This window comes from Sminthopsis crassicaudata, chromosome 1 (assembly GCF_048593235.1).
Source record: "Sminthopsis crassicaudata isolate SCR6 chromosome 1, ASM4859323v1, whole genome shotgun sequence".
Taxonomy (NCBI): Eukaryota; Metazoa; Chordata; class Mammalia; order Dasyuromorphia; family Dasyuridae; genus Sminthopsis; species Sminthopsis crassicaudata.
Window position 1 is genome coordinate 143,785,932 of NC_133617.1, and position 21,534 is coordinate 143,807,465.

General features: G+C 35.7%; 1 protein-coding gene and 1 long non-coding RNA gene across 3 annotated transcripts in view; one reads left to right on the forward strand and one right to left on the reverse strand.

The window, feature by feature from the left end:
- Window positions 1–21,534, reverse strand: part of MATN2 (matrilin 2) — a 196,065-nt gene that overhangs the window by 43,624 nt on the left and 130,907 nt on the right. For both annotated transcript variants that reach the window (XM_074268809.1, XM_074268802.1), the window contains exons 6-7: window positions 16,721–16,843; window positions 12,710–12,832 (exon numbers count right to left, since the gene is read on the reverse strand). In XM_074268809.1, the coding sequence (XP_074124910.1) occupies window positions 12,710–12,832; window positions 16,721–16,843 (246 nt within the window). The remainder of the gene's footprint in view (window positions 1–12,709; window positions 12,833–16,720; window positions 16,844–21,534) is intronic.
- Window positions 7,079–10,221, forward strand: LOC141543496 (uncharacterized). The gene is made up of 3 exons (XR_012482456.1): window positions 7,079–7,189; window positions 8,802–8,880; window positions 10,108–10,221. It is a non-coding gene; the product is annotated as an uncharacterized LOC141543496 (long non-coding RNA).

Genomic DNA, 21,534 nt, shown 5'->3' on the forward strand with positions numbered 1-21,534 from the left:
GTTATTTCTCCTCCTGTTCTAAAGAATTCCAGGATCCCAAGATTCATGGAAGCATTAAACAATAAGAGTAGATGGCTATTTCTAAATTTTTTCATCATTATCAATATCTCCTGGGGATCTTAAATAAGCAGGACATGATAAAGAACACACAGAAGATATAGTTCTTCCCTTCAGGAAGTTTACATTCTAAAATGACACTATCTCTTGCTCTGTGTCCGTCTCCTTGATCATGACTACCCCATAGTCTGTTGCTTGTTTGATATCCCTCTCCCCAACCCAAAGCAACAACAAAAACCTGCTGGATTTTGAGAGAAGACAATTTCTCTTCTTCCTGTATAATTTGAACTCTAACAGCTGATCCTGAATATCAACTAGTTGTCTAATGTGTATATTTACCAGCTGTATAACATGAAACATAACCAGCCTTTAGAAGGACTGGGAAAACTGATGTTTGCAAGTGCCACAGGATCGTAGAAGAAAGGCTGATCTTTCCAAATGGATCTGATCTTGCCAAACACTGAAAGAGCCATTTATGAGAGTGAGGGAAATGTATTTACATTTAGCCAGAGTTCAAAAGCTTAATCTTGCTCCAGATGAGTTCACAATTACAGCATCTATCTTAGGCAACTCAAAGTGAAATCTAGGCAGCATTTCCATTGGAAATATATCTAATGATGCTACAAGTTACATTACTGTAATAGACCATCCCTATATTTCTACATTCAAACTTCATTTTTGTTGCACAGGAAAGGCTGCATTCTAGCTATTATGTAATTAGTTGAAAATATTAAAACAATATGAACTTGTATCTGTCCATATACAAGAAGTATGCACAAAGAGAGCTGTGGAAATGAAAGGAAATGGGCAATATCTCCTGGCACTGTCAAGCTCTTTATAAATATCTCATTTTATCCTCTGAGCAATGCTGGGGGGTGAGGGTGGGTAGATGTTATTATTATCTATTTTTTAGTTGAGGAAACTGAGACCAGAAGAAGTTAAGTGACTTGCTTGCCCAGGGTTTGTTGCTGTTATTCAGTCATCTTCAGTTGTGTCCGATTCTTTGTGATCCCATTTTGGGGTTTTCTTGGCAAAGACATTGGAATGATTTGTCATTTTCTTCTCTAGTTCATTTTACAGATGAGAAAACTGAGGCAAATAAGGTTAAGTGACTTGCCCAGGATCACACAGCTAGCAAGTGTCTGAGGCTGGATTTGAAAAATGGCTCTGACTCCAGATTCATTAATCTATTCCATAACTCCACTGAGTTACCTCTTTAGGGGAGATGGAAAACTACAGAGGGGGAAGTGAATAATACCTTACATTTACCTACTACCACTATGATAAATGCTTTACAACTCTTATCTCATTTGATCTCACAACTCTTTGAGATAGGTGCTATTATTTTCCCTGTTTTACAAATGAGGAAACTGAGGCAAACAGCCATTAAGCAACCCTCACCCACAGCTGTTTTTATCCCTTAACTCTCTGTATTATAATTGTCTACTTTTATTTATATGTTATTATATGACAAGGGACTCAAACTGACCTCCATTATGTTTGTAGGTGCATGATAATGAAGGGGAAGGAGAGAAGGAAACAGAAAGGAGAGGAAAGCAGAAACATTGGGAGGAGAAAACGAAATCACATGAGTCTTAGCAGTGGCAAGACCTGCCTTCAAATCTTGGCTCTCTCACTAGCTGAGCAGCCTTGGGCAAAATTACTTCAAATCTACTAGTCACAATTTCTTTCATCTGTATATTTTTGAATTTTTGGTCCAGACCCATGATTTCATCTGGTGGAGAAATGTACACTGTGGAAATTCTCTCCACCTGGATATATAAAAAAACTCAGTACTCTCAGGACAATCACCTATAACCTTGAGAGATGAATTACCTCTCCTATAGTTAATAATAACAATAGCTGTCATTTACATAGTGCTTTCATGTTTGCAAAGTGCTTTATAAATATTATCTTATTTGATCATCACAATAATCCTGGGAAATAAGTGCTTTTATTATGAGGAAATGAGGCAAATAGAGGTTAAGTGACTTGTCCACAGAGTTAATAAGTATTTGAAGCTGAATTTCAACTCAGATTTTTCCCACCTCAAAGTCTGAGCCTCTAGTATTATTGTTATTGTTGTTGTTGTTAACTACACAGTTAATATATATCAGAGGCAAGCCTTGCACTCTTGTTTTCCTGGTTCCAAAGATGTTCTTCTCACTTATAATATGGGGGAAATAGTATTCATATTAGTTAGCATGCATGATTAAATGGGACCATGTACATAAATGAAACCAGGTATATAAGCAAGACCATGAGTGTCACAGAGGTTAGAATGTCAAATGGGAACTCAGGAACATCTGAGTGTGAGTCCTGACTCAAATACTAGCTGGGTGACTCTGGACAAATCTCCACCTTTCTCAACCTCAGTTTCTTCATCTGTAAAGTGAAGATAATAATTACCCATTTCCCAGAGGTGTTGTGGAGATCAAACAAGATAATATATGTAAAATAAATGCCAGCTGCTATTTCAGAGTCATAAAGTATTGTTTGAATAGTTTTTATTGTATATTATAATTGAGTTCTCTATCTATACTCTGAAATTACTTAGTTTTTTCCCCAAAATGTCATCTCATTGTTACCTCACAACCAGAGGTAGGGAGGAGACATGGGAGATAATTGAGTGTCTTGCCCAAAGTTGTAGTTAGTTAATGGCAGATTTGTTAATTCACCCAGAAAAATGAAGTTATGTTCAGTTGTTTCAATTGTTCTGACTCATTGTGACTCTATTTAAGGTTTTTCTTTGCAGAGATACCATAGTGGTTTGCCATTTCTTCCTTCAGCTCGTTTAACAGATGAGGAAACTGAGGCAAAAAGAAACAAGTGACTTGTCCAGGATTATAAATCTAGTTTGAGGCCACATTTGAATTTAAGTCTTCCTGTCTTCAGACCCAATGCTCTATCCACTGCCCCAATAAAGAAATAACTAACAGTAACTGACATTGGTTGCGTACATTATGTCATTTGATCTTCTCAATAATTCTGAGAGGTAGTAGTAGAGATTTTAAAAAAAATACCCATTTCACAACTGAGAACTGAGGCTTAGGGACTTGCCTGTGATCACATAGTCAATGTCAGCGGGATGTGAACCTCAAAGCTGTATTCACTGCATCATGCTGTCCATAGAGAGAAGGATGGGTAATATAGGCTTTCTCATGGCATAGGAAAGGGGAAAAAACACCAGAAGGGAGAGACAAAGCTGTTTTTGGCTGTCCTCATGCATAACTTCAAACAATAGTTCTGACCAAAGAGATGTGTTGAAGCCAGCTGGAAATGGGAAGGCCAGTTGTTAAATTTTCAGCATTTGTACCTCAGAAATTGGCAAAGTACAAATCAGGATATGATTTATTGTTGTGTTGTTTGTTTAAAGTGATGGAGACAATGTTAAATATACACAGACTAAACATAAAAGTGTGTTAAGCACATTTTGGGCAGTTGGTTGGGGGAGGGGAAGAAATGTTAAACATTTTTCAGGTGATTTCCTAGTTCTGAACTACCAGTTCTTCAGATACACCAGCCCCAACAGTCTCGCCTCTGCTGTAATCACCAGAACGAGAAGATGCTTCTTAAGCAGAGGCCTGGGTGGATCATGAGTTTGGGAGAATTCCATAGACCTGGAGTCATAGCTGCTCATGTTTATGGCTCTAAATCAAGAACAGTTTTCATGTGTTCATATGGTAGAAAAATGGGGTTTCAGGAGTCTGTTATGGATTCATATTGTCAGTTGGAAAGGACCTTAGAGATCACATAGTCCATCTTCTCTCATAGAACATATGGGGAAACTGTGTCTCAGTCAGAAGAAGCAATAGCCAAGATCATAAAGATAGTTAATAGCACTCTTCTCTACTATTCTATTAATTTGTGGTAATTTAATTGTTTTACTTGTCCAGCTTTTCATGGGATTCTTGGCAAAGATACTGGAGCATTTTGCCACTTTTTCTCCAGTTCATTTTATAGATGAGGAAACTGAGTTTGGTGATTTACTGATTTACCAAGGGTCACACAACTACTAAAGCTTGATTTGAATTTGTGCCTTCCTGACTGGAGGCTCAGCATTCTGTCCACTGCACTACCTAGCTAGCCTATTCCATGTAATAAGTAGGATTCATAGATATAGCACTTTAAGGTTTACAAAGTACTTCACAAATATCTCATTTAATTCCCATAACAACCATAGTAACTAGGTGTTATTAGACAGACAGAAAGGTTTATGATTTGTCCAGAGTTACATGGCTAGTTTAAGTATCTGAGGGAGAAAGGTGCTATTATTTTTCCCATTTTTACCTATGAAGAAACTGAGGCAGACTGAGATCAAGTAACTTACGTAGGGCTACCCAGCTAGTATTAGATGTCCGAGTCTGGATTTGAACTTGTCCAGGCCCAGTCCACAGAGCCACCTATCTACCTCTACTATTACTATTATATTGTTTCTGTTAGATTTAGGTCTCCTGCTTCCTATTCAGGGCTTCCTGTTTGGATGCCATAATGCCTCTAAAAGCTAAAGAATCTGAACATAAAGCATTATTTCCCATCTTATGAATTGTAGATAATTTGATGAATTTGTGATCTTGTCAGTGTCTCATCTCACTGTGAAAGACTGTGGCTCCTTTTTGTAGTAGCAAGAAACTGAAACTGAGTGAATGCTCATCAGCTGGAGAATGGCTGAATAAGTTGTGATATAGTAATGTTATGGAATATTATTGTTCTATAAGAAATGACCAGCAGGATGATTTCAGAGAGTCCTGGGGAGATTTACATGAACTGATGCTAAGTGAAATGAGCAGAACCAGGAAATCATCATACACTTCAACAACAATACTACAGAACTACAGTTCTGATGGATGCGGCTTTTTTCAACAATGAGATGATTCAGACTAGTTCCAATGATCTTGTGATGAAGAGAGCCATCTACATCCAAGAGGACTGTGGGAATTCAGTATGGAACACAACATAGCATTTTCACTCTTTTTGTTATTGTTTGCTTGTGTTTTATTTTTTCTCTCTTTTTTTTCCTTTTTGATTTGATTTTTCTTGTACAATATAATAATTGTATAAACATGTATGCATATATTGGATTTAACATATTTTTACTATGTTTAACATATATTGGATTACTTGCTATCTAGGGAGGGGTGGGGGAAAGGAGGGGAAAATTGGACCACAAGGTTTTGCAAGGGTTAATGTTGCAAAATTATCCTTGCATATCTTTTGAAAATTAAAAAGCTTTGATTAAAAAAAAAAGACTGTGGATCACCACAACTTTTCATCTTGTACAATTGCTGCTGTTCATCTCCTACACACAAGCCCTAGATATGGATCAAGTTGGCAAATAGAAGGACTTCCTTGGTTCTGTATCCTAGATGCTAGTGCAGCACTAGCTCCTGTGTCTTATCTCTCATTCTTACCTTCCTCCTTTTCCTGTCCTACATATCCCTGATACTGTCTTTTAAAACATTAATGAATTTATTTTTAATAATAACTTTTTATTTTCAAAATATAAGCAAAGACAATTTTCAACATTTATTCCTATAAAATCTTATGTTCCAAATTTTTCTCCCTCTCTTCCCCCAACCCTCTCCCTTAGACAGCTAATCTAATATAAGTTAAATATGTGCAATTCTTCTAAACATATTTCCACATTTATCATGCCAGACAAGAAAAATCAGATCAAAAAGAGAAGAAAATTAGAAAGAAAAAAAGCAAGCACACAACAATAGAAAAGGTGAAAATTCTATGTTGTGATCTATATTTGATCCCCACAGTTTTCCCTCTGAGTACAGAGAGATCTCTCCATCACATCCATTAGAACTGGCCTAAATCACCTCATTGCTGAAAAGCCCCATCTTCATCTGACACTGTCTTTAATGGCATTGTTTATGTTTAGGTCTTTGGCTATGAATGATAACTTCATCACACCTATCATGTTTCTTTACATTGACCTTTGCTACTAATCTAATTTGTGTAAAATCCTATGGATCCCTAGTGGAAAAAATGTAACAGTGGAAAGAGCTGTAGTTCTGAAGTTAAAAAGACCTAGTTTTAAGTCATCTCTCTGATACTTTTTATCTATATTACCTTCTACAGGTCTCAATTTCTTTTCTATATAATGTTATCATTTCTCATTTTTTAAATATGAGGGAAACTGAGGTTTGGAGTTGTAACTTTCCCAACTCAACATTTTCCTCCCCAGCTCTCCACACCCACATTTATAGTCTGATTTCAGAAATGTGGCTTCTCTTCAAATGCTCTCTTTTCTCACTCAGAAACAAAGGGAGGGGGTGTGAAAGAGAAATCAGAAATTATATATATTTATCAGAACTCTCTCTTCTTTGCTGGTAGAAGCTCACATTTATGTGGTGCTATATATAATGGGTGAAGGGAGTTAGAATAGAAGTTTCTTTTGGGTCCTATATCTCTGAACTTGTAGCCTATGGGAGATCAGTTCCAGACTTAGTATTCAATGAACATGGCAGTGATGTAATAATTAAGCTCTCTTCTCCCCTCTTGCCCCAAAGAGCTGGGAAACTTCGCCCCTTCCCTTCTTTGCAAAGGTGGAAGTTTATGGGTGTGGAACTTTGCACATATTATCTAACATAGTGTTACTTTTCCTGAACTGCTTTTTATTTCTTCTTCTTTTTTTGTTCTGATTTTTTTCCTAACAAAGAATGGCTTCCTGAATAAGGCAGGAGAGGATAGATATCCTGAAATGTTGTTGATATTGTTGTTCAGTCTGACTGTTCCTTCTTTAGGAGTCTTCTTGACAAAGTTACTGGAGTGGTTTGTCATTTCTTCCTCCAACTCATTTTATAGGGTTAAATGACTTGCCCAGAGCCCCAAAGCTACTAATTGACTGAAGCCATATTTGCCTGAGTTCAAGCCCAACACTGCACCATCTAGCTGCCCATTCAGAAATGAGTGACATAAAAACAAAAGATAAAAATAAAAATTTTTAAAGATAGTTATAGTGTTTTGCAGCATTGTTCCTCTAGACCAATTCGATTTCCTGTCACTAATTTTAGGACTCTGAAAACAGTGGAATGTGAATCCTTCAGGACTGACTCAGTTTTGGAGTAGCTCAAAATGGGATGCTACCAAATGGAAATGTTATTTCTGCTCCTAGGGCAAGGTGAGTCTTTAAAGATTTATGTTCTTTTAAGTTTTTAAGATTTTGTGTTCAAGTGTTGTGCTTGAGGCTTCTTTATAATCACCCTGATGGCATTCTGGGAGCATTAATCACACAGAAAATTGAATAGAGAATTTTCCCAGCAACATCCTGGAGCAAATAAGATTAAGTAGGAATCTCTACCATTCTGATTTTCTCTTCCCATTCCACTCCTGATTTTTGTCTTCCCCAGAATGAATGACTAAGTGCATAGAAGGCTTAGCTATCCAAAATACATGTATTAAGCACGGACAAGAGGTCAATAACATGCTATAATCAACTGGCCTTATTCCTTATGTAACCTTGTGTTAGACTTGTAGACCATTGGGATAGCAGAGGGAAGCAGCTGGTTCTTTGAGTTTATTTATTTGTTTATTTTTTTTGAACTTCTTTTGCCAACACAGATTAGTATTTGTTTTGCAAATTATATTCTTAGTGAGTTGACCAGGTTCTGTAGGATTATATGACTGGTCCAGGGAATCACAGCCATTGTGTGTCAGAGGTAGGTCTTTTTGACCTTCTATCCTGTGTGACAAGCTTCCTCTCACCCACAGCTGTTAGGTGTCAGCAAATTCCTTAACTATTTCAAGAGTGAAAATATATTCTTTGGGTGTTGGTGATCCAAGCATGTTTGGCATAGTGTTAATAAGATCCAGGCTTGGGTGTGTTTGTGAGAGAGAATGAATATGTTTTCTGAGGGAGTGAAATAGAAAAGGGATGTGGGAGAGGGAGTGGGAGAATGTATCCTGAGGTCAATGAGAGCAAGTGTGGAAAGAGAATAAGAGACAGCTGCTGAATCCATCCCTGCTCTTTGAGTTGGGACCATGTATTTGGAAGAACAGAAGGAAGGGATGCAGAGTTTGGTAGAAAATGGTGTATTCTACTCTTCTGGTACTTGAAACCTGAGACAGTGGGCTCCCCTGAGATCCAATATTCTCCCATGTAATGATAGAAACATTGTGAGGCAATTAGGTGATATAGAGAACCAAACAGCAGAACCGGAGTTAGGAGGAAGAAAAAAAGCATTTATTAAGCACCCACTGGCACTGTGGTAAGCACTTTATGAACATTATTTCATTTGATCCTCCCAACAACGCTGGGAGTGAAGGCACTATTATTACTCCCATTTTATAGTTGAAGAAACCAAGGCAGACAGAAGCTAAGTGATTTGTTCAGAATTACATAGCTAGAAAATAGCCAAGGCAGATTGAACAAAAGTATTCTTTTTTTTTTTAAACAAAAATATTCTTAACTTTAGGCTCAGTATACTATCTACTGTGCTATTCAGCTTCCTTTAGAGAGGTAAAAGAACCTAAGTTGAAACCATGTATCAGATACTTAATAGCTATGCAACCCTGAGTAAATCACTTAGCCAATCTCCAGCAGTTGGCACAGCAGCTGGCATACAGTAGGTAACTTAATAAATGTTTATTGATTATTTGATTGCTTATTGGGAAAAATGTTGTAAAATGTTTTTCAAACTCTAAAGCACCATATAAATGCTAGCTCCTACTAGCAAAGATGAGAGAGCTCTGGTAAATATATATTTCTTATTTCTCTTTCACATCCTCTCCAGTTAAGAAAAAGAGAGTATTTGAAGACAACCCCTCATTTCTGGAATCAGACTGTGAATGTGGGTGGGGAGCACCAAGGAGGTAAGTATTGACTTGGAAAAGTTACAACTCCAAACCTCGATTTCCCTATATTTAAAAAATGGGGAATGATGACTCTTGTATTAATTAGCTCAAAGGGTTGCCATGAAAATCAAATGAGGCAAGATAAGATAGAAAAATGCAAGTTATTATTATTATTCTAAATTATACTCTCTGCCTTCAGTGAATATGGAGTCTGGCAGTAGGAATGAGACAGTCACATTTAAAAGAATAATTAACACTAACAACGTGGTGGATGAGAAGTGACAGGAGAGTAAGATAGACAAACTTTGGGGAAGTCTAACTTCAAGTGGGGCACAGAATAGGAGTTAATTATCCAAAGTGAACCCCAACCAGTCCTACTGAAGTCAACAGTCTCACAAAGCCTAAGGATAAGTGGTATATGTGGGAGGCAAGCTTTCGATGATTCAAGTCATTGGTCCCCAGCTTTGAAGGAAGCCCAGTCCTGGCTTTTATGTTTTTCATCAGTATCCTGATGATTTTTGCTTTAAAAATATGATGAAGGTGCTTCACAGTATGAATTGTAAAGGAAACTCAGGAAGGAAGGGAGAGAAAAAGTAGGGTACATCATGGATTCTTCATTAATCAATAGGCTGTGAAAAAGTTCACAAACTAAATGCATCCTATGAATGAAATCTGAGAAAAAAAGTCATCTTATCCAGAGTATAAAAATGCTTCTGGGGAAAAAAAAAAACTTCTGTTTAGGTTGTATGAGAATCCATAATTCTTTCCCTTATTGATTAGAGATGATTTTTATTTTAGAAAGAAATGCTGTTATGGGCCAGGAGAGTAGGGGGAGGAATTACAACCTCTTGGACTGGACAAAAAAAAGCACATATATGTCCCTCCAAGAGCAGTGAACTATATTGTCCATTTAAAAAAATTAATTTGTAATTTTTATGATCGCAAACATTTTTTCTTCCACCTCTTTTCCTGCACCAAATAAAAATAGAAAATAAAACCTCTGTAACAAATCTTCACAAAGACAAATCTCCACATTGACCACATCCAAAAATATGTAACTTATTTTGTATATTCAGTCTACCCCTATTTGTCAGGAGGTAGGGAGAGTCTATCTGAAATCATGGTTGGTCATTGTGTTGATCAGGGTTCTTAAATCTTGCAAAATAGTTCATTTTTTACAGTGTTGTTATTGTAAAAATTGTTTTCCTAATTCTTCTTATTTCATTCTTCATCAATTCACACAAGAATCAAGAAGATCTTACTGCTAGACTAATGAGCCACTCCATTATCTTTGCCAAGAAAACCTCCTTGAGAGTATCCACAGTCACTCGGGTCACAAAGAGCCAGACATTCCTGAAGGACTGAACAATGACATCATCACCAAACTGCCAGAATCAGGTATTTGCTAGCTACGTGACCTTGGGCAAGTAGTTCAACCTTTGCTTTCCTCAGTTTTTTCATCTGTAAAATGGTATGATTACAACACCCACCTCCCAGGATTGTCGTCAGCATCAAATGAGATAATATTTATAAAGTACATAGCACACTACCCAGCACATATTGTTGTTCAGTCATTTCAGTCAAGTACAACTCTTTGTGACTGCACTTGGGGTTTTCTTGGCAAGAATACAGAAGTGGTTTGCCATTTCCTTCTCTAGCTTATTTTATAGATGAGGAAACTGAGGCAAAGGGTTGAGTGATTTGCCCAGGCTCACACAGCTAATAAGTCAAGCTCTGCTCTGATACCTCAGGATACAGAACTGACCTCAGATTTTCTCAAAAGTCGTGTTCTCGCAATACAAGGGGTAGTTGATTGTTTAAGGGGGAAAAGGAAAAAAAGCCTGATGACTGGCTATTTATCTGTCTTGGACAGTCAGTCTAATTAAATGTATAGAGGATATTTCCACAGAAATGAACTTTTTTATAGCATTAATATAAAACCATTTACTTTAAATTTACTTTTTATATATCTTGCATATACATAGTTGTTAACATTTTATAATGTGAGCTTCTTCAGGGAAAGGTATGTGTGTTTGTCTTTCTTTGTTTCTCTAGCACTTAGTCCAGTGCCTGGCACATCACAAGTACTTAATAAATGCTTATTGTTCTGACTTTAAGAGAGTACAGGAGGGGCTGTGATACGGCTTAGGGGGGATCCACACCAACAAAATTCACAAATTTCTTTAAGTGTCAAAGTGAGTTTTAACACCCACATCTAAGTCACCTATGGGTGAGTTCTCCCGGGTGCAGTTAACCACACATATCCATGGAAAAAGTTGTGGGCTACATCGAGAAGAGGCCAACAGGAAAATCTGATTTAGTATTTCTATTCATGTGTGGTCTAGTAGAAATCAACCCATGTAATTTTTTTGCATTCTATAAAAATGAAAATAAAATTTTGATGTAATGTTTGACTGTGTCTAAGTACTGTTATCATACTGTGTTATCTTCTTTAGAAGGCATAATATTCCATATTTAATTTTAAAATGAGATGTAAAAATCTGCTAATATTGTGTAACTCTGCAACATTTATTAAAACAAGTGTTAGAATGTGCTAAGCAATATATGAACCTTTACTAGAAAAATAGATTTAATTATACAATTAAATCTAGATACATAAAATCCAAATCTAGATCATAATTATATACATACATAATTAATACTGAATTACATAATTAAATTTTGCTGACACAAAGAGCATCAATGGACAGAGTACTGGATTTAGAATCAGGAAGACTGATCTCCAAAAGTTCAAACCTTATCTCAGAAACTTGCTACCTATGTGACCCCAGGCAAGTCACTTAATACTGTTTGCCTCAGTTTCCCATCTATAAAATAATCTGAAGAAGGAAATGGCAAAACACTCCAGCATCTTTGACAAGAAAATACCAAATGGAGTCAGAAGATTTTGGACACTATTGATATTATTCAACAGCAACAGTCAGTAAAATAGAAGGTATAGCATTAAATTTTGGAAACAGATGCCCACTATGTATCACCTTATCATGGCACTAGGGGCACTTACAGGGCAGCCTGAAAGCCATGGGAGTGAAGAAGAATTGGAGTCAGCTCTCCAAATGAGAGTTCTGCTCATTTCATGTGAATGCTAAAATTAAGTCATTTTATATCCATCCATCAGAAGAATTCCAGAACCAAAGGTACTTTTTATTGTGATATAGTAAAAAGCAGGTTGGACTTAGAATCAGGAATCCTGGTTTCAAATCTTGGTTCCTTAATTACTGGTTGTGTAACCACAAACAGAGCACACCACCTCCCTCATATTTAATCTACTCATATTGAAAATGAGGATAAAAATACCTACACATCCTATCTCAAGGAGTTGTCATGAAGAAAGCTTTTAAATCTCAATGCACTGCATAAATGTGAGCTGTTATTAGCTGGAGTGGATATGTTGGATGAGTTTGTGAACATTACTGGCATATTGTGATTGCCTTTTAAAAAGTACTACTACTACTACTAATTATAAGCATTCAATCTTTGCTCTGGTCTGTGTGACCATTGGCTACTTTCTTAAACTTTTGGTGCTCTAAGAGATCAAAAGTAATTCTAATCTACATTATTAGACAGAGTCTATACAAGGATGTCTCCATATTGATAAAGTCACAAGTCCAGAAGGTCCCTCCCCCCCAAAAAAAGGACAAAAATACAGATGACTAAATGAGTGAAATAGTGATGACAAAACTATAATACATGTGCCAGGCAAAAGTTTATGATGGGTATATATAAATATGTTTTATCAAGTTTCCCTCAAAAAATAATAAAGCAACTCCAGGATAGTACATGGAGATGGAAAAATCACTCTTGGCTGACACAAAAAAGGACTTACTCCTGCATGTTTTCTTATCTGGGTTCAGATTAAATCCTTTCAGGCATCGACAAGAATAAGAATCCTCCGTATTAACACATTCATGCTGGCAACCGTGGTTAAGGGAAGCACAGTAGTCCAACTCTGATTAAGAAAAGAAAGGAAATGATGAATTTGATTTAGAAAAACCAGCAGTAAGTCTTTTCTTGTTTTACAGGTAAAATTCTAAGACTCTGGCTGTTCCTCCTCTCTTCCTTCTCCCCCCCCCCCTTTTTTTTTTTTTGAGAAGAATTCAATAATAAGCAAACATCTATTAAACGGTTATTAGGTACAAGGATCATACTGTTGTTTATTTCTCCTTACCAGAATTAATCTGAATTCTTTGTGATCCCTCCTCCCTATACCTCTTCCTGGCCCTTTAACTCTTGCTTCTTTGTATCCACTCTTTAAATCTCGTGTCAGCACCTGAGCGCTGTCCATGGTACATACAGGTCTGGCCTTAGGAAGCTGATGCCAAGTAGTAGAAATTATATGTTCTTGCAATAGCTGTATACTCTCATCATATCCCTTAAATTTCCAGGTAATCAGGCTTGACTTCTCTATAAGACCATATAATTATCAGCAAGGAATGCAAGTCTCAGTTATATTTGTAACAGTTGCTATTTCGGCTTGTTTGAAGAGTTTCCTCAATGTTATATTGTGTTGTGGCAAATGAACCTTCAATGGAATGAAAAATCTAAATATTCCTCTACTTGGTGGTCACACCTTTCCATGAAGTTATTTATATAAAGAACTTAGAAAATCTTAAAGTGTTATAGAAATGCAAATTGTTTTTATTAATGTTATTGTTATTCCATTCTTTGGTATGTCAGTTTTTATTGTTTTTTTGTAAAGCTTTGTATGTCTGTGGGGAAGGGAGAATTTTGGGAGGATCTTGCTCAATTGGAGAGATGTAAAAAGAACAGAGTGGATCAATATCCCAGAAGGTTCAGTCTATATTGCTTTTTGGTTAAGTGCTAAAAATCTCTAGGTTTGTGAATGAATCTTATTCCCCTGAAGCTCCATCTATAACTATATGAAGAAACAAAATCATTCTTTCTTCCTCTTTCGGTTTCTCCCTCTTCACTGGCTCCTTCTCCTTTACCTACAGAAAGGGAACAGGGCTGAAGACAGGGATTTGATTATTAGCTATATAGAGATGATAGTTGAAGATTGAGAGAGGAGTTCATCATCAAGGGAGAGATATAGTAAAAGAACAGAAGAGAGATGAGAGCACCAAATCTTTGGAGACACCTATATTAACAAGAAGAAATGGAGAAAAGACAAAGAAGGAGAGGACAGAGATAAAGGTAAGCAGGATAATCTCTGTCTTGGAAGCCAAAGAATACTATTCAGAAGAAAGAGGTATGGTCTATAGTGTTAAATAGTATAAAGAATCCAAGGAGAATGAGAATTGGGAAAAATGCCATTTAAATTGGCAACAAGGATACTGGTGGTTTTTTTGGAATAAATGTTAGTAGAATGGTGGAGACAGAAGTCAGATTAAAAGTGGCTGAGGAGTGAGTGAATGTCAGGGAAGTGAAATGTAGGGAATATAGATGATTCTTTTAAGAAGTTCAGCAATGAAGGTGAATATAGAAGTAGAATAGTAGCCAGAGGGATCTGAAGACTTAAGGGGAAATTCAAAATTTTAATATTATTTAGGATAGGCGATACCTACATAGAAGTGATAGAATTAGACAAAGAATAAGGAACCAATACAGATGAAAAGACTTAAAGTTTTATAGAGAAGGAAAATGATTAATGGAATAAAATGTCAGAGAAAAATAGAAGAAAGACATCATTCCTGAATCCACATCTTTATCTGTTCTGTTTCTTCATCCTGGAGAGCCTTTCCTTTTCTTATTCAGAACGTACCCCTCCTTCAAAGTCTAACTAGAGAGCCATGTCCAAAAAGATTGAAGCCTAATTTAAAAAATTATTTTATATCTATTTTCTTATTCATTCACTTATTTATCTCTTTTTCAATTGGCATTGCTTTGAACTAAGGTAGGTATCACTTTGTCCATTTTGCAGACATGGTGCAAAAAAAAGTAAACTTCCCAAGGTAATAAAGCTAGCTAGTGTCATGAGGAAACTAGATAAAACATGGGTTTCCTGAGTCTCAGAAGTATATGTTGCTGGCCTATCTTTTTCCCTCAGATTTCTTTCCCATAAAATCTTCCCTGATAACCCTAACCAATGCTGATCTCCCCTCTCCCTAAAGTCCAATAGACTTGCAGTGCCATTAGTACTCTTTTTGACACTTGGTCATATACAGCCTTGAAAAATTTATGGTTTCATGGATGTCTGTATCATCTCATCAATGGAATTATAAACTCTTGGAAGAGTTTATAAGGCAGAAACTATATCTTACATTTATTTTATCTCCCTCTCTTATTTAGCACAGTGCCATCAAATGAAAGAATTATTTCAAAATCGTATGCTAAATTAATTCAGCACATTTAGTTGTAGGATACTGAATCAATTCGTATGTATTTAGCTACCTGTATATAATTTATCTATCTATGTCTATCTATGCTATTATCCCTCTTACACAGAATTACAGATAAAGGCTGTTTGTATTACAGCCAAATTCCTTCTTTTGGTCTATAGCCCTATAATTTTATAGCAATTGGAGCTGCAGGGAAAATATTGGCATGTGGATGGAGCAAAAGAAGAAAATTGATGACCAAAATAGTTCATGTCTAGTGTAACTATCCATCCAGCTGTGTCCTTTATTCCTAAGCCTGATGCTTGCTAGTATTGGATATTAGGGGATCTGAAAAACATCAAAAAAGTTAAATATTGGAATTCTTTTTTTGTTTGTTTTAGTTGCATGTGTGTTTCTAAGCATTGGATTCCTTGTTTGTGTAATAAATGTTTATAAAAATTTTTGTAAAGTCATCTTTTAAAAAATAAATTGAATCCCATTTTCTCACTGATTTATGTTTCAAAGCTGCATCATTTTCAGCTAAAAATTAATCTTCAAATGATGTTGGGCCCTAATATGGGAGCTGTAAGCCTTTTGGTAAAGAAAGTAAACAAATACTTGTGTGTACTAAAAGAACCCTATATTTACAACATGAAAAACAATAAGAAATTCATTTTGAAAAGTGGGTGTGATCATTTCTTAATTTAGATTTTTTTTGAAGGTTACATTTTGGCATATCAGACTTTCCTTTCCTTTCTTCTTTGTCTCCCTCATTCTAACTTTCCTTCCTCTATTCCCTTCCTTCCTTCTTTTTTTTCCTCTCTCCCTTCTTCTTTCCTTCTCTTTCTACCTCTTTTTTTTCTTTGACACCAGGTCTCTCTATCTTGCCCAAATTGTACTATGAGCTGATTATACTGCCGATTTGTCCTTCTCTATTTGTGATCTAGGTTGTATTGGCCCACTTTATATATACTTGATGCCTCCTGCAATAGACCCCTTCCGATGGATTAACTATATTGGTGTCATATTTAGTGTGGGTACTAAACTGACATTAGCCCTACTGTTGCTTAGAACTCCTGAGTTTAATCAATCTCAGGTTTCCTCGTAGCAGGGATTACAGACATTCACCATCATGCCTGTCTTGTATAAGGCTTTCTTAACATGGTACGCTCTTGGTCCTATGTGCATGAATTGTTTAATAAACCATCTTACAAAATTCCAATGAAGATTTTTTTAAAAATCTGCCAATAAATGGTGAATATATAGTTTTTAAAGCACCAAATGACATTTCAAGGTTTATTTGGGAGGAAAGTAGGATCCTCCCCTCTAAATGTAGATCTTTTATGGAAAATGATCTATGTGATTCTACAAAGAATAAATCTTGGAAAAGATTTGGATAACTTGTCAAGAAGGTTAAGAAACAATGATCACTAAGTTATAATAGGAAAGGAAAAGGTTAATAAAATTCTGCAGAATAAACAAAATTTAATTTAGTATTGAGAGACTTCAAAAACCGAAAGTCATGTAATATCATCAGAATGCCACATTTTGTAACTTACTGTTGCATGTTTTTTTATCTGGGTTAAGAGCAAACCCTTTACGGCATTTGCAGAAATAGGAATTATCAGCATTTACACACTCATGTTCACAACCATGGTTTTCTGAGGCACAGTAATCCACAACTATAGAGAAAAGAAAAATATTCAAAGTTAAATTTAAAATGAAATAAAAGATAGCTAATGCATATGCACCATCTATAACAACAAAACAATTCTAACATGTTCATATTGTGCACATAACTCATGTTATGACTCACAATAACTTGTATTTATATTGTTTACAACTAACTCAGTCTTACATTGTTTTCATAGCAAAGCACCATTCCAGTCACACTGTTTGGCAGATGTTGTAAATATTATAACACCCATTTTACATGTGAGAATGCTAAAGTTTAGAGAGTAAAAGGGGGAAAAAAGGATCATTGTATTGCTAAGAAGATTTAAGTCTTAGTTAATTATTGCACAGTGTTGCTGACAACATTCTTTTGGTTCTGCTCACTGTATTCTGCATCAGTTCATATGAATTTTCCCAGGTTTTTCTGAAATCTGCCTGCTTATCATTTCTTATAGCACAATAGCATTCCATTTCATTTATATACCACAACTTATTCAGCCATTCCCCAATTGATAAGCATTACCTCAATTTCCAATTCTTTGCCAACATAAAAAAAGAGACGCTATAAGTCTTTTCTGTACATGTGTACATTCTTTTTAATGATCTCTCTGGGATGCAGACCTAGTAGTAATACTTCTGGATCTTCAGGTATGCACAGTTTGATTGCCCTTTAGTCATAGTCCCAAATTGCTATCCAGTTCACAATTCCACGAACAGTTACATTGTTGTCTCAATTTCCCCTCCAACATTTGTCATTTTCCTTTTCTATTATTTTAGCCAATCTGATTGGTATGAGATAGTACTTCAGAGTTATTTTAAAGTGCATTTCTATAATCAATAGTGATTTAGCACATTTTTCATATGCCTAAGGATAACTTTGATTTCTTCATCTGAAAACTTTTATTAATTGAGGAATGACTTGTAGTCTTATAAATTTAACTTAGTTCTTTGTATTGAGGGGGAAGAGAAAGGAACAAGCATTTAGTAAGCACCAACTATGTACCAGGCATTATACTAAGCATTTTACAAATGTCATTTCATTTGATTCTCACAATCTTGGGAAGTAGCTACTATTATTTTTTTTATTATTATAGCTTTTTATTTACAAGACATATGCATGGGTAATTTTTCAACATTGACCCTTGTAAAATCTTTTGTTCCAACTTTTCCCCTCCTTCCCCCACCCCCTTCCTTAGATGGCAGGTAGTACAGTATATGTTAAATATGTTAAAGTATATGTTAAACACAATATATGTATACATATGTATACAGTTATCTTAAGTAGCTACTATTATTATTTCCCCTTTGACATTTCAGGAAATTGAGGTAAACAGAGTTTAGTGGCTTACCCAAGGTCACACAGATATTAAGTATCTGATCTGAACTTGGGTTTTCCTGGCTCTAGGTTCAGCCCTCTGGCTACTATGATATCTAGCTACTAAGAAAAGTGACTACACAGATATTGTCAGTGCTTGGATTCAAACTGAGATCTCATGACACTGGATCCTTTTTCGAATATATCAAATTACCAAAGAAATAATACTGTATTTGATATATTAATCAACTAGTTATATAAGTATGATGGTTAAACAGTCAAAAGGGCAAATGTTTACTCTTCTGCTACCAGGCTAATTAATAGGTTTTGGAAGAACATAATCTTGATGTTCTAAGACTCTTTACGTATGAAAAGTACTAATATTCATTTGTTCAGTCAACAAACTATTAGGCTGAGAACAGAACATCCACACAGCCTTAATCTCTGAATGTACTTCTCATCATGGGACATCAGCCAATTGCTAGAGTTTGGCCATAACAAAAACATGAAGATAGGAACCAAATCCTAACAAAATTGAACTTTTCATTTTTTAAATGCCATAGAAATTTTAAAAAAAATTTTGGTTATAACCAGTAATGAGAATACCAAGTAACATCTTGATATGGAGTTGCTAATCTATGATACATATACTGAAGTTTATATGAAGGCTTGAATTCATTGGCATGTAGGGAAGTTGCCACAGGCAAGATAATGCAGGAGCAAGCAGATAATAAACACTTCCCAATGCTATGTCCCTGAATTCTCTTAGACCATAGAATTTTGAGATAGAAAGACCTTTAAACAATCCTCCAAATTAATTGTCCCCATTTTATAGATGAGAGAACTGAGAGAATGACCTATCCAAGATTACATAGGTGGTAAGTGTTAAGAGACAGGACTTGAATGCAGGGCTTTTTTTTGAACACCTTTAAAAAGTTAGAAGCAAAAGGGCTTAGAGCCTTGGTATTTACTAGATCTATGATCATCTTGTAAGCACTTGCCCTGTGTGAGTTTTTTGTAAAATAATTTTTTTGGCAAGCATATATTTCAAACAATGTTGCCAGCCCAATGGAGTTATGTTCTCTGCAGCAGAGTTGGAATGCTTGGCAGTTTAGTTTGAGAAAGGACCTCAGCGTCTGATATCTTATCCTGCCAGGTGACCTTCAGAATCTTCCTAAGACAATTCAAATGGAAGCAATTCAATTTTTTGGCATGGCACTAGTACACTGTCCAGGTTTCACAGGCATGTAACAATGAGGTCAGCACAATGGCTTTGTAGAACTTCAGTTTGATAGTCAGTTTAATACCTCTCCTCTCCCACTCTTTCCTTCGGAGCCTCCAAAGCAATGATCATTGCTGGAAATACAGTTCTGGAAATACATGGGTCAATATCATAATCAATGTGGACATCCTTGGAGATGGTAAGAGAATTTATTCACAGAATTCACAATTTCACTAGTAATGGATAATGTGAATATGAATATGAATAATGTGGTGAATGGCTGGTGGAGGACCTGTGCTTTCTTCTTGTTGTAAGACCAAAATTAGCATAAGCAATAGAGAATTGATCCATATTTTGTTGCATCTCGACTTTGGAGGCTGCATTGATTGTGCAATCAAGAAAGACACTCTCAAGATATTTTTTAAGAACTTTAGAATTGATTATATGACATGGGAGACATTGACACAGAATCGTCTAACATGCCCTTATCAGAGAAGAATTGAATTAGCCCAAAAGAAGCATGAGATGTAGAAAATTAAAGAAGCCAACCAAAATGTTCATATGGACTATTTATGTCTGATCTATGGCAGAACACTCCAGGCTCGTATTGGTCTGATCAGTCACAGTTACATACACTAACTCAATTCTTAATATAGTGATGCCATTTTGGTCTTCTTCAAGAATGAAGGGCAATAACCACTGCCACTAGATCTACACCCCAAAGAGGACAAAGAAAAAGGAAAAGGACAAATATATGCAGAAAATATTCATAGTAGATTTTTTTTTATGGGGATGAAGAATTGGTAACTAAGGAGGGGGGCCCATCAGTGAGGGGGATAACTTAACAAATTATTTTATATGTGTAAGTGTGTGTATATGTGTGTGTCTATATTTATGATGAAATGCTGTAAGAAATTATGAAGGGGATGCTTTCTGGAAAACTTAGGAAGACTTGTATGAACTGATACAAAGTGAAGTAAGTAGAAGTATTAGAACAATTTGCATAATGACAACAATACTGTAAAGACAAACTTGGAAAGATTTAGCAACTCTGAGCAACACAGTTGAAACCAACCATAGTGCTGAGAAGTTATAATGAAATGTGTAATTCAATTACAGAAAGAGAGCTAATGGACTGAGAGCAAATTGAAGCTTATTTGGGGTGGGAGGAGAAGAAGATATGGATAATTTATGATTTTTAAAAAATTGACTATCCACATTTTCTTGCTTTCTTAATGGATAGGGAGGGAGGTTAAGAAAGAATTTGAACCAGAAAAAAAATTTTAAAACTGAATCAAAAACCTTGCTTTTGTAGCATTTTTTGAAAAGTTACAGGATTTTGAGTTATCTTTCATCCATATTTGAAAGTACTTACTCTTGTTAATTCTCTCAGTATTAGAATTCTAAGACATGTAGCAGACCTATACTATTCCATCACAGGAAAAATAAGATCTTTTGAAACCCAGTGGATCAATAATACATAAAATCCAAACATAATTTTTTTGTGGGGGAGATTATTTTGAGTATCTTATACAACTTCATCTGATTGAAGAAATTATACTCTTAAAAACAGAGTTGTACAAAGGTAGGATAGAACAATAGTAGGTAGAGAAGCAGGAAGAAATACATTTAAATATCATCCTTGACATATACTATGAGACCCTAAACAAATCTCTCCTTTTTTTGGCTCTCCAAGCAATTCTCTATGACTATAACTTACAAAGAAGTTACCAATTTTAATTGGAAAAGAGAGTTTTCTTCATTAAAATTATCTAAAATAATAAATTCTCTGGTATTCTAAAAAATAAAAATAAAAATAGAGAAGTAACTAAGGCCTGGGTGGGGAAAAGAGGGTCAGGGAGGAGGGAAGTGCATAGTAATCTTCACCTAGAATTCAGCAATGACTATATTTTCCCAAGTCTCATTCTAGTTCCAAAAAAATCAGTTCTTACATAATGTTCTCTTGAAGTTTATAGTGTTTCCCACAGGACCCAGGAGTCTAATTTCTCAGTTATTATATTCCAGCTCTTCTGACTACAGAGTCATAAGCCCACAGAGACTGGAACCATACTTGCTATTTTTGGTCTCTGACTGACTTGAAAGAAATAATTTCTCAAATAGCCAGTAGCTGTCTGTAAAGATAAAGAGTATTTAAGTGCTAT